The 13647-nt window shown below is 33.0% G+C and overlaps 2 protein-coding genes across 2 annotated transcripts; both read right to left on the bottom strand.

Annotated features, from left to right (window-relative positions):
- Positions 1–5919: 5919 nt before the first annotated feature.
- On the bottom strand, positions 5920–8849 carry LOC134272196 (neurogenic locus notch homolog protein 2-like). The gene is made up of 4 exons (XM_062754445.1): positions 8483–8849; positions 6623–6799; positions 6289–6402; positions 5920–6188 (listed from the first exon to the last, which is right to left on the bottom strand). Exons 1-4 carry the CDS (start codon positions 8790–8792, stop codon positions 5920–5922), a joined length of 870 nt encoding a protein of 289 aa, XP_062610429.1. The 5' UTR covers positions 8793–8849.
- Positions 8850–9828: 979 nt separating this feature from the next.
- On the bottom strand, positions 9829–12770 carry LOC134272195 (neurogenic locus notch homolog protein 2-like). The gene is made up of 4 exons (XM_062754443.1): positions 12404–12770; positions 10532–10708; positions 10198–10311; positions 9829–10097 (listed from the first exon to the last, which is right to left on the bottom strand). The coding sequence occupies exons 1-4, from the start codon at positions 12711–12713 to the stop codon at positions 9829–9831; spliced, it is 870 nt and encodes a 289-aa protein (XP_062610427.1). The 5' UTR covers positions 12714–12770.
- Between the last annotated feature and the right edge of the window lie 877 nt (positions 12771–13647).

Below are 13647 nucleotides of genomic sequence, written 5' to 3' on the forward strand. Positions count from 1 at the left end.
ACAATGTTGTGGACTGCTTTGTGAAGATGTTTCGTACTGAAGGACTGTGGGGCTTTTACAAAGGATGGGGCCCTTCATTCTTACGATTAGGCCCACATACAGTATTAACATTATTGATATGGGACAGACTACCTATATTTTATAAACGTTTCCAGCATATATAAAGTGTAAATGGGAAATAGGATTATAGGTATAGATCTGGTTTTTTTCTTGTACAAAGAACTTTATTCGGTAATAACCAATATTTGCCCCCCAAATCAAACTTTGATGGAAGTATATTTAATTAAGTTCTTAAACAGGGGATTATATGCTGACTTCAAAGCACTGAATATTTTCAAAAGTAATGACGACATATGTACGTAATGACATCACAAACATGACGTAAATTTAAGTTTTTTATGAATTCTACAGAAAAATGTACATATTTCGTCGATATTTTGAGTAAAAGTCACCGAGCGCATGTGTGTTCAGGATCAATATTTTGATATAATGTGTAGAATGATAATATCAATGAAATATGTAAATATTGTTCCTGAACAAACTTGCGCTCTATAAAGTTTAAAGCTAAAATTGTTGAAATTTTGTCCATTTTGTCCTCTTTTTGAAAAAGGATATAAAATCGGACTAGTTTGTGACGTCATAAAAACAAAAATTGTGAATAAACTGCCTTAAAACTATAATATGTTCTGCTAATTTATATTTCTCATACAATTTATTGAATTCAGCACATTTCAGGAAGTTTTCAAGATTTGACTTTTGTGGGGGCAAGTATATGCAATATACCGCATATAGTTCTTTAATGTTTACGCTTAAACTAGCTCTTTACCTCTATTTTGCCGTCGAAATATTGTGCCTTGAAATTATCGGTTTATGGGAAAAATATTTTAGGAACTTTGTAATTAATATATATATAGAATTATTATTTATTATAGTTAAGGAGCTTATTTATGAAAAATGATGTTAAAATCAATAATCATGTTTTTTGTGTGTTACAGTATGTACTTGACTGTTAATTATTGACATCTTTGATTAAGGTGGTATTTTGAAAATATGTAGATCATGAATTCAGAGATTTTGGAAAATAACAATTTAAATTTTTAGATATAATTGTGATTATATATACTCAATTACAGGAATACGATCATAGCTTAGCCTAGTATTCGACCAATCAAAGGGAACAAACTCTTAATGTAGATTGAAATTATACATCTATGTTCACCCATTTTTTTTTTCTTTTCTCTAAAAATATCGTTTAAGAATTGTTGAAAAAATTTCTTTATATCAAACAGCACAGCATGGTACCAAATCTTGATGTGATGTTTAATGATTTCATTTTTGTTTTGTGTTCAATTTTCACATGTTGTAAATTAGAGAAATAAGTTTTGTTTATTCCTTTATAGTTATCTAATTAGCTGCAGATCTGTAGCGTTATGGTTTTATATATTTGTCTTTGACCTTAACGCTACAGATCCCGTAGTGCAAAAAAGATGCAATTTACGGCACAATATTTTTTGCGCACTTTTGGGGAGAATTTCTTGCATTGGTCAATCAATTACCTTTCACTCCCTAATTCAAGGCACATTATTTAACTAAACTGTATATTTTATCCATCTCCCAACCCTTTATAGTCGTCTCTACAGGCAATAAACTTGCTTGATTATAATTATTTGTTAGATTGCTGAAAATTCACTTCAAGCGAGTTTATTGCCTATAGAGACAACTATAAATGGTTGAGAGGTGGATAAAATATACATATTGGCTAGAAAATGTGTCTAGAATTAGGGAGTGAAAGGTAGTTGATTGACCGATGCTGGAAAGTGGAGAAATTCTCACCAATAGTGCGCAAAAAAATATTGTGCCATAAATTGCACCTTTTTTGCACTACGGGATCTGTAGTGTTATGGTCAAAAACAAATATATTATAAAACGATAACACTACAGATCTGCAGCTATTATCTAATGTGATCATTACGTGGACATTTACTTTTAATCATTATTTCAGATGTCAGAAAAGTGCAAGATCTGTAGGGTAGCAATGAAAGTCTAACTGATGATGATTTTTTTTAAGGATTTATCAGATTTGATTTTCACAACTCAGTGTAACAATGTCTTGCATAGTATAAATTTATTTATATGTACAAAAATCTATTCTATCTTGAAACCACAACATATCAGTAACTTAAAATAAAAAGAAATATTATTAGGACAAACTGTATATTTATTAATGAGAAGCATGCCATACATCATTTAATGAGAATCCACATACCTGTACATAAAAATTGTTCCTTGATTTAAGAGATACTAAATCACTTTATATTTGCGAGGACTTTATTTTTGCATAAGAACATGAGATAGTGTGCTGGCAAAAATATCATTCTCGCATTATTTGTACCTTTTACAAAAGATAATATGGCACATTAAAAAATTAATACCTATCTTGCAAAAATAAGGTATTGTAAAAAATCAAGGATCTACAGTGAGAATAAACTTTTCATTTTTCTTATTTATGCAGTGAAAGCTCTTTGTATCAAACTTGATGGCACAGAAAAAAAAATACTTAGCGAAATGTGGGGACTTAAACATAAAATCTATCCAGCACTAATAAAAAAATACTTTGAATTGGATGTATTAAATAATTGTTTGTGAATTAATTTAGTTCATTTAATGTAGTATTGGAATCATTATCAAGAATTTTTATTGTATCAGATTTGTTGAATTCGTTTTACTGGATTCAAGAGCTTGTTATATTAATTTATATTTAAACTAATGAATTTTGTCATTTGAAACACACTAGATGAATTGCAAAAGAATCTGAAAATGTCAGTGCTTAATCAATGTGGATGTAATTATAAAGATGGTGGAAGACAATAGAAGATACAGCAATAGGTACAATTCTAGACTGAATCTCAGTGTTAGATATCACTTTGTAATTTATATTTTACCATTGTAATGACGAAAAAAATAAAATTTTTAAAAAAATATTTTCCCTGGACTATGGATTCTGGATAGGGCCATGCAGTTCAATGTCGCACAATCGAGCATCAACTATAGGGCTGATGGCTCAAGAATCCAATAACACACTGACAGTGAAGCAATGGTATGTTGACAGCATTGTGTCATCATATAGCTTCATTGTACCATTGCATCATCGTCATCAATAGTCACTCCCATCACCATCAAGCTATTGCACTATGGCTTTATTGTTATCACACCATGGCTTCATCACACCAACAACCCAAACCTCGATGGTTTAATGATGCGATAGTGAACTACATGGAACTAAATGGCCCTTACCAGATTCCATACTTGTCTAGACCTTTTTTCAGAGAACCAAGGTAATTGATCATATTACTGTAACAATGACTTGTAATCAGAAAAAAACATCATTACTGATCGATAGATCACATGATCACATAGCAAACTGTAATGAATTACATTGATTACTGTTAATCTATACCTGATAGCTGATAGACTGAAAAAAAAACGTGTACATATTATCTCTTCTTGTTTTTTCTATATGAAACCATTTTTAGAATTGTTATTTGTACTGTTTTGTAGTTAATTTTGTTGATTGAAATAAATATATTTTCACAAAATCTTTTAATGTAATACATGTAAAACTTTGTGCTCATTCTGTTTAAAAGCAATTTCTTTTTTCACTTAATTTTTACCCAATTTACAAGTTTTGAAGAGGAATATACAGGAAAAAGTCTCAAAAAAATCCCTTCAAGAATGATGGACTAGAAGAGTTGAAAGTTTAACATGTAAAATCTTCTAAAGTCATGATTCATTTTTAAGAAATATGGAAGCACCCTTTGATTGTGTAGTTTCAAAGTTTTACATAGGAATATATAGGAATAATCTTTAAAAATTTTCTTCTCAAGAACCACTGGGCCAGGAAAGATGAAACTCATGTGGAATCCTCCTCAGGTAGTGTAGATTCAAGTTTGTTCAAATCATGACCCCCGGGGGTAGGGTGGGGCCAAAATGGCCGATCAAAGTTTTACATAGGAATATATAGGAAAAATCTTCTTCTCAAGAACCACTGGGCCAGGATAGATGAAACTCATGTGGAATCATCCTCAGGTACATTGTAGTGTAGATTCAATTTTGTTCAAATCATGACCCCCGGGGTAGGGTGGGGCCAAATGGCCGATAAAAGTTTTAGGAATATACTTCAGTATAGGAAAAACTTTAAAAATCTTCTTTTCAAGTACTTCAAAGCCATGCTTAGTGATATTTGTATGGAATCATCCCCAGGTAGTGTAGATTTTAGTTTGTTCAAATCATGACCCCCTGGCGCGTTAAAATTCAAGCCCCCTTCCCCCTCAGTAAACTTTTAGTTCTGATCTGATATGTGCTTTTTCCTAGCCAATTGCTCAGGTGAGCGATGTGGCCCCTGGGCCTCTTGTTTAAGTAATAATAGAGAACAAAATTATCAATGATATACTTAAATATTTTGAATTTTCATGAATGAAATAACACAGACACTTAGAAGATGTTCCCCTTTCCATTGGGGGGGGGGGGGGAATCTGGGATCGAAAGGTGTTTCGATATACCAGATTCCAGATTTATTATTAAAAAATGAAAAAGAGGGAGAGGACAAGTGCTTGTGTGAAAAAGTTAAATTGTGATTTCAAAGGAGAGTTCCGTTGTTCAACGGAGACTCCGGGACTTTTCTATTCCCTAGATAAAATGTAGGTCTACTTGGTTAGACGACTGCTGCCAATTATTTTAATGAAAGCTTTGGAATTATTAACTAATTTGTTTGTCTTAGTTCATCATCTCATTCCATTATGAACGATTTTTCTCTTTTCATAATTTTGTAATTTTTTTCTGCACATTTATCAAGCATTATAATACAAAAGGCTAACAAAATACGAAATTTCACTTTTTAACTTCAACTAGATTTACTTTTTCTTTACATTGAATTTGTGTAGAAATTTCCGTAAAATTTTAACTACATGTTAGGTGTACGCTAATATAGTGTAACAGTGATCTGATTATTATGTACAAAAAACAAGAACATTTTCTGTGAGACAAAGATCACTGAATTTGGAGCAGAAGTAAGCATACATAGATGACTGAAATGTCATTAGATATGTTTCTTGCATGTCGCTGATCTGATCCCCTGAGGAGCAGTTGCTGTATCTGAATTTGTCATCATCTGTCTCCCTTGTCAGAAAATTCCCTTGAAAATATAAAAACAATGTTAAATCCAAGGACCTGAGAGCTCACCAATGCCATGATTAACATCGAATTCATTCAAGTATGTCTCTTGTTATATTTTGTAAGGTTTATGCATGTTTTTTGAAATTCCATCTGCTTTGAAAGAATCTATATTTTTTGTAAATATTTTTTGTATCATCGTTTTTTAAAGTTGGGGCAGTCAGAGAAAAAAAATCAACTTACATGTACCTGAACAAACTTCCTTTTTTTCGGTACCAATTTTTTGTACTCAAAAATACATTACCTTTATTTGACTATACTATAACCAAAAAGGAGGGAGGGGCCGCATTTCAATAAAAATTTGTTAATTAAAAAATTATAAATATAGATCTGGGAAAAAGTGGAGGAGAGGCGCTGCTCTTGGGAAATTTTGACCACGCAATTTAATTTTCAATCCATTCGCACGTTTTGAAAATTTGGTATAAAAAAGTTATTTCTTTCAAAGGTACAGTAGGATTCACAGCAAATTTTAAAAGGGGAATAATGCATGTACCTGTACAGTTAGGCATCGTTCCATCTGGTGCCCATGTACCACTCGCCCCACAGACATACCACTGGTGATGGCTGAATCTAACATCCAAACTGTACTCAGGGTCACAGAAGACCAGACAAAACTCACCATAATCTGTTTTCCATCCATTTTTATTTTCTTCAATTTAAAATTATCAGAAAATTTGAATATGAAGCGGATCAAATCATGGGATTCAACTTACGTCGGACTTTTACATTGAAAACACAGCTTGTTCGCAAACCGTTTGAGGGTTTCAAAGCCACATACTGAACTGTAAAATCTCCCCATGGAAAACTCCAGCTGTTTTGGGGATAATTAGTTGAAATCGTTAACTCCTTTCCTACAGGGTCGTAAAAGCTAGGTGCAGTCCAGTTAAGGAAAGTTTCGTGTTTTGAAGAATAGACCGTCTTGTTGTCATGGCAACCACTCATCACTGGAGGTTGTATATCTGTTTGCAGTTTAATTAAGTGTACTTTAAGTTTATGATTGTACAAAAAATATGTAAGTAGCTTTGCAAGAAATTTGTGGGAACGTAAAAGCATGCTAACCTGTTTCACAATTTTTCCCTGTGAAGCTTTTTGTACAAACGCAGTCATATCGATCCAAACCATCCACACAGGTTCCATTATTTTGGTATGGGTTACTAGCACAGGAATTCACAACTACATGTGATGCAAAACAGGGAAATATTTTATAAAAGAAAAAAAACCCGACCCTATTTCATTTTTAAAATAACAGCGTACAATAGGATCTTTGTGGACCTTTAGAGTTGAAATTAATCCAAGAGATATTGAATAAAAATAATAATGATTTAATCTTAGTTTTCAATTTTGCTTGACATAACTTTGAATGTAAGAAAGATTTGGTTCAAAGTTTACTCACATGCACATCGGGGTTTCCGACCACTCCAGATACTATTGATTTGGCATCTCCTAGTTCTGGTTCCACCAGTCAAATTATAGTACTGATTGCAGTGGTACGATAGTGTACTGTCGTATGTAAATGTGGATCCGGTCACCTGTCCATTGTTTATTTCACCTGGATCTCCACATGTTTTTTCTAAAATTATTAAGATGCAGCGATGAAATATTTATTACTTTTTATGAATAAGAAACACTATGCGCCCGGTGGCAATAAAGTTCGAAAAGCTATTTTTAGCATGTAGGTCACAGTCAAGGTCACAATGTCATTGACCATGTTGCCATTTGAAAGAAACTAATTAGTGGAGTATGCATACCAAATATGAAGTTCCTATCTTTCAAGGTTCAAAAGTTATGGCGAAGGTTAAAGTTGACAACAGACAGACAAACCGATAAACAGACAAACAGGACAAGAACAAAATACGCCCCGGATCTATTGATTCGGGCGCATAAAAAGATGTGTTAGTGAAACACTGATACCCTCGTGGCGTATGACAGCTTAACCTCTTACATTGTATTTGGCATATACGCATTTCTACGCATCTGTTGTGAAAAACATGTTTAGTGTAAACACATAGATACATAACTTCATTAATACTGTGAATATCGGAATAATTTTTGTATCATTAGAAAGAAGAAACAATTGCAAAGAAGATTTGTTCTTAACTTTTTTTCTCATTTGATTTACCAGTTTTTTTAGAATCTTAAATAGTTAAACAAGGTGTATTAATCTAGTTATACTTACTGCGTTTGAAATCCACGTGGTACAATCACTTATCCATTTTTCGTGACAAAATATGTTTTATCAAAATCAGTTTTTTTTTCTCAACAAGATGTGTTAGAAAATAATTATCTTGTTAAGAATATAAATAAAACATGTTTCAGGTATGCAATATGCTATGTTTCAACAGTAAAATTTACTCTTTGTTAATACTTTACTAAACAAAAAACTAAAATGACTAATTGTTGATTTAATAGAGATTTTTAAGTGATTTTGTTTGCATGGCAACGGAAAGAATGTTTTTTTAGTCATTTTCAGAAACTTTGTAATGCTTGCTTTCGAAATATATATACATTAGTATTTTAAAAAATTACAATGAATACCAGAAAAAAAGCATTAAATTTTTGATAGCAATTTATCTTAATGCTAAAAATCTTTGCCACGAAAGGGGTTAAAGCGAGAGTTGAATTTTCTCAAATATATGTTAAACTCCAAAGATCAAGGTAAAATTTGTTGGTATCAAAAGGAAGGTTTTGTCACGAGGAATACATCCATGAAATATGAAATCCCTATAATTCTAACTGTTCAAAAGTTACGACCATGGTTAATTTTTGAAAAGAGGGTCAACTCTAAGGTCAAGGTCAAAAGGACAAAAATATCCATAACCACGGAAAGGACTTGTCACAATGAATAAACATGTGATGATTTGAAGTATGAAAGCATTAGCACCAACTGTTCAAAAGTTCTGACCGGGTTAAAGTGTGATATTTTTTTTCTAAAAATGGGTCAAACTCCAAGGTCAAGAGGTCAAATTTGGAGGTACCCAAAGAAAGGTTTTGTCAGATAGAATACACCGGTGAAATATGAATGCCAAAATAAGCCCCACCCGTCCCAAGTTATGAGCAAGATTACAGTTTTTACAAACCGACAGACGGAAGTACAGGGCAAAAACTACTAGTATATATATATATATATATATATATATATATATATATATATATATATATATATATATATATATATATATATATATCACGAATCTTCGGTTACGGGGACATAAAAATACAAATAATTTCTTGATAGAAAAAAAATTGTACATACGATTTTTACAACACCTCCCATACCATCCTGCATGACATCTACAGCCATAGGAATGGTACGTCCCTTGGTGACAGATATTGTTACAGTCTCCCCATTCACTGCCCATGTCGTTGCTTGCACAAGCCTTAAATCCTTCACATTGGGGAGTAGCATATTTCCACACTTCTCTTGTTCTGTACCGTCGCCCTCCCCCACAGGCAGCACTGCATTCTGACCAACCCTGCCATTCAGCCCAGTAACAGTTACAGGAATCCCAGGTGGGGGCACGGCCTGCTTCTGATGAATTCATCAAAACAAGCAAAATTAACATAAAAACGCAACCATCTTAAATCCTGCTGCCTTACAATTTCAGATAAATTCAAACTAGAAGTAATACTAAGTATCTGGTGAACAACAGATTTATAAATAGACACTGTATCTCTGCTCATCAACATCACATAATAGTTAAATTCGAAGTAGGTAATACATCTTTCAATTCATTTGCAACTTAAGGAAAAGCAAAAGCACGATGTTACTTAATTAATATTGATGCAAAAAAATGTAAAATATCAGTTATATATAATAAAGAGGGCATGAAGTCATAATAACTAAGCCAAAGTAGTCCTTAGCATTTATTTTGTAAACAATGTGTGATATGATCACTAGGATATCTTTTTAGTAATATTTTCTGCTCTAAATTATTCCTCAGTGAATAATGTGATGCAAAATTATGTCTTGAATAGATAAACATTATTCAGGTGACCTGACCTATTGCTATCTGTTTTCATCCCCTATAGTGTATATTTTTTGTATCATCGTTTTTTAAAGTTGGGGCAGTCAGAGAAAAAAAATCAACTTACATGTACCTGAACAAACTTCCTTTTTTTCGGTACCAATTTTTTGTACTCAAAAATACATTACCTTTATTTGACTATACTATAACCAAAAAGGAGGGAGGGGCCGCATTTCAATAAAAATTTGTTAATTAAAAAATTATAAATATAGATCTGGGAAAAAGTGGAGGAGAGGCGCTGCTCTTGGGAAATTTTGACCACGCAATTTAATTTTCAATCCATTCGCACGTTTTGAAAATTTGGTATAAAAAAGTTATTTCTTTCAAAGGTACAGTAGGATTCACAGCAAATTTTAAAAGGGGAATAATGCATGTACCTGTACAGTTAGGCATCGTTCCATCTGGTGCCCATGTACCACTCGCCCCACACACATACCACTGGTGATGGCTGAATCTAACATCCAAACTGTACTCAGGGCCACAGAAGACTAGACAAAACTCACCATAATCTGTTTTCCATCCATTTTTATTTTCTTCAATTTAAAATTATCAGAAAATTTGAATATGAAGCGGATCAAATCATGGGATTCAACTTACGTCGGACTTTTACATTGAAAACACAGCTTGTTCGCAAACCGTTTGAGGGTTTCAAAGCCACATACTGAACTGTAAAATCTCCCCATGGAAAACTCCAGCTGTTTTGGGGATAATTAGTTGAAATCGTTAACTCCTTTCCTACAGGGTCGTAAAAGCTAGGTGCAGTCCAGTTAAGGAAAGTTTCGTGTTTTGAAGAATAGACCGTCTTGTTGTCATGGCAACCACTCATCACTGGAGGTTGTATATCTGTTTGCAGTTTAATTAAGTGTACTTTAAGTTTATGATTGTACAAAAAATATGTAAGTAGCTTTGCAAGAAATTTGTGGGAACGTAAAAGCATGCTAACCTGTTTCACAATTTTTCCCTGTGAAGCTTTTTGTACAAACGCAGTCATATCGATCCAAACCATCCACACAGGTTCCATTATTTTGGTATGGGTTACTAGCACAGGAATTCACAACTACATGTGATGCAAAACAGGGAAATATTTTATAAAAGAAAAAAAACCCGACCCTATTTCATTTTTAAAATAACAGCGTACAATAGGATCTTTGTGGACCTTTAGAGTTGAAATTAATCCAAGAGATATTGAATAAAAATAATAATGATTTAATCTTAGTTTTCAATTTTGCTTGACATAACTTTGAATGTAAGAAAGATTTGGTTCAAAGTTTACTCACATGCACATCGGGGTTTCCGACCACTCCAGATACTATTGATTTGGCATCTCCTAGTTCTGGTTCCACCAGTCAAATTATAGTACTGATTGCAGTGGTACGATAGTGTACTGTCGTATGTAAATGTGGATCCGGTCACCTGTCCATTGTTTATTTCACCTGGATCTCCACATGTTTTTTCTAAAATTATTAAGATGCAGCGATGAAATATTTATTACTTTTTATGAATAAGAAACACTATGCGCCCGGTGGCAATAAAGTTCGAAAAGCTATTTTTAGCATATAGGTCACAGTCAAGGTCACAATGTCATTGACCATGTTGCCATTTGAAAGAAACTAATTAGTGGAGTATGCATACCAAATATGAAGTTCCTATCTTTCAAGGTTCAAAAGTTATGGCGAAGGTTAAAGTTGACAACAGACAGACAAACCGATAAACAGACAAACAGGACAAGAACAAAATACGCCCCGGATCTATTGATTCGGGCGCATAAAAAGATGTGTTAGTGAAACACTGATACCCTCGTGGCGTATGACAGCTTAACCTCTTACATTGTATTTGGCATATACGCATTTCTACGCATCTGTTGTGAAAAACATGTTTAGTGTAAACACATAGATACATAACTTCATTAATACTGTGAATATCGGAATAATTTTTGTATCATTAGAAAGAAGAAACAATTGCAAAGAAGATTTGTTCTTAACTTTTTTTCTCATTTGATTTACCAGTTTTTTTAGAATCTTAAATAGTTAAACAAGGTGTATTAATCTAGTTATACTTACTGCGTTTGAAATCCACGTGGTACAATCACTTATCCATTTTTCGTGACAAAATATGTTTTATCAAAATCAGTTTTTTTTTCTCAACAAGATGTGTTAGAAAATAATTATCTTGTTAAGAATATAAATAAAACATGTTTCAGGTATGCAATATGCTATGTTTCAACAGTAAAATTTACTCTTTGTTAATACTTTACTAAACAAAAAACTAAAATGACTAATTGTTGATTTAATAGAGATTTTTAAGTGATTTTGTTTGCATGGCAACGGAAAGAATGTTTTTTTAGTCATTTTCAGAAACTTTGTAATGCTTGCTTTCGAAATATATATACATTAGTATTTTAAAAAATTACAATGAATACCAGAAAAAAAGCATTAAATTTTTGATAGCAATTTATCTTAATGCTAAAAATCTTTGCCACGAAAGGGGTTAAAGCGAGAGTTGAATTTTCTCAAATATATGTTAAACTCCAAAGATCAAGGTAAAATTTGTTGGTATCAAAAGGAAGGTTTTGTCACGAGGAATACATCCATGAAATATGAAATCCCTATAATTCTAACTGTTCAAAAGTTACGACCATGGTTAATTTTTGAAAAGAGGGTCAACTCTAAGGTCAAGGTCAAAAGGACAAAAATATCCATAACCACGGAAAGGACTTGTCACAATGAATAAACATGTGATGATTTGAAGTATGAAAGCATTAGCACCAACTGTTCAAAAGTTCTGACCGGGTTAAAGTGTGATATTTTTTTTCTAAAAATGGGTCAAACTCCAAGGTCAAGAGGTCAAATTTGGAGGTACCCAAAGAAAGGTTTTGTCAGATAGAATACACCGGTGAAATATGAATGCCAAAATAAGCCCCACCCGTCCCAAGTTATGAGCAAGATTACAGTTTTTACAAACCGACAGACGGAAGTACAGGGCAAAAACTACTAGTATATATATATATATATATATATATATATATATATATATATATATATATATATATATATATATATATATATATATATATATATATATCACGAATCTTCGGTTACGGGGACATAAAAATACAAATAATTTCTTGATAGAAAAAAAATTGTACATACGATTTTTACAACACCTCCCATACCATCCTGCATGACATCTACAGCCATAGGAATGGTACGTCCCTTGGTGACAGATATTGTTACAGTCTCCCCATTCACTGCCCATGTCGTTGCTTGCACAAGCCTTAAATCCTTCACATTGGGGAGTAGCATATTTCCACACTTCTCTTGTTCTGTACCGTCGCCCTCCCCCACAGGCAGCACTGCATTCTGACCAACCCTGCCATTCAGCCCAGTAACAGTTACAGGAATCCCAGGTGGGGGCACGGCCTGCTTCTGATGAATTCATCAAAACAAGCAAAATTAACATAAAAACGCAACCATCTTAAATCCTGCTGCCTTACAATTTCAGATAAATTCAAACTAGAAGTAATACTAAGTATCTGGTGAACAACAGATTTATAAATAGACACTGTATCTCTGCTCATCAACATCACATAATAGTTAAATTCGAAGTAGGTAATACATCTTTCAATTCATTTGCAACTTAAGGAAAAGCAAAAGCACGATGTTACTTAATTAATATTGATGCAAAAAAATGTAAAATATCAGTTATATATAATAAAGAGGGCATGAAGTCATAATAACTAAGCCAAAGTAGTCCTTAGCATTTATTTTGTAAACAATGTGTGATATGATCACTAGGATATCTTTTTAGTAATATTTTCTGCTCTAAATTATTCCTCAGTGAATAATGTGATGCAAAATTATGTCTTGAATAGATAAACATTATTCAGGTGACCTGACCTATTGCTATCTGTTTTCATCCCCTATAGTGCGACGTCCCTCTTGTGTAAACAACATTTTCAGCTTCTTCTTTAAAACCCCTGAACCGTTTTCAACTAATTTTAGCATATAACATTTATGGGTGAAGGGGAGTAAAAAATATTTGGTCTTGCCAATATTAGTTTGCAATGAATCAATACTGGCTGCAAACAAGATGTGTATGTGAAACACTGATGCCTCCGTATGGTAGCTAATAGCGAGGGTTGAAGTTTCTCAGGTGCAAGTCCAACTCCAAAGGTCAAAGTTGAAAACTTTAAGCCAAAATTGTTAGTATCCAAAGGAAAGTCTTCATCTTGTCACATAGAATGTATCTGTGAAATATGAAAACCCTAGTGCTAACTGCTCAAAAGTTATGGCCAAGGTAAGTGGGTCAAATTTGAAGGTCAAGGTTGAAAGATTAATAAATACTGATACCCCTTGAAAAGTCTTGTTACAATGAATACACATATGAAGGGTGA

This window comes from Saccostrea cucullata, unplaced genomic scaffold (assembly GCF_032062105.1).
Source record: "Saccostrea cucullata isolate Sc308-1 unplaced genomic scaffold, CSIRO_AGI_Scuc_v1 ctg8224, whole genome shotgun sequence".
NCBI lineage: Eukaryota > Metazoa > Mollusca > Bivalvia > Ostreida > Ostreidae > Saccostrea > Saccostrea cuccullata.

Excerpts from the sequence above, each read along its gene's own strand:
- LOC134272196 (XM_062754445.1), bottom strand. The coding sequence starts at position 8,792 with ATGTTAATTTTGCTTGTTTTGATGAATTCATCAGAAGCAGGCCGTGCC. Across the intron at positions 6,800-8,482 it reads TGGGAGGTGTTGTAAAAATC|AAAAAACATGTGGAGATCCA; the intron begins GTATGTACAATT and ends TAATAATTTTAG. Across the intron at positions 6,189-6,288 it reads AGGGAAAAATTGTGAAACAG|ATATACAACCTCCAGTGATG; the intron begins GTTAGCATGCTT and ends AACTGCAAACAG.
- LOC134272195 (XM_062754443.1), bottom strand. The coding sequence starts at position 12,713 with ATGTTAATTTTGCTTGTTTTGATGAATTCATCAGAAGCAGGCCGTGCC. Across the intron at positions 10,312-10,531 it reads TCGGAAACCCCGATGTGCAT|TTGTGAATTCCTGTGCTAGT; the intron begins GTGAGTAAACTT and ends CATCACATGTAG. Across the intron at positions 10,098-10,197 it reads AGGGAAAAATTGTGAAACAG|ATATACAACCTCCAGTGATG; the intron begins GTTAGCATGCTT and ends AACTGCAAACAG.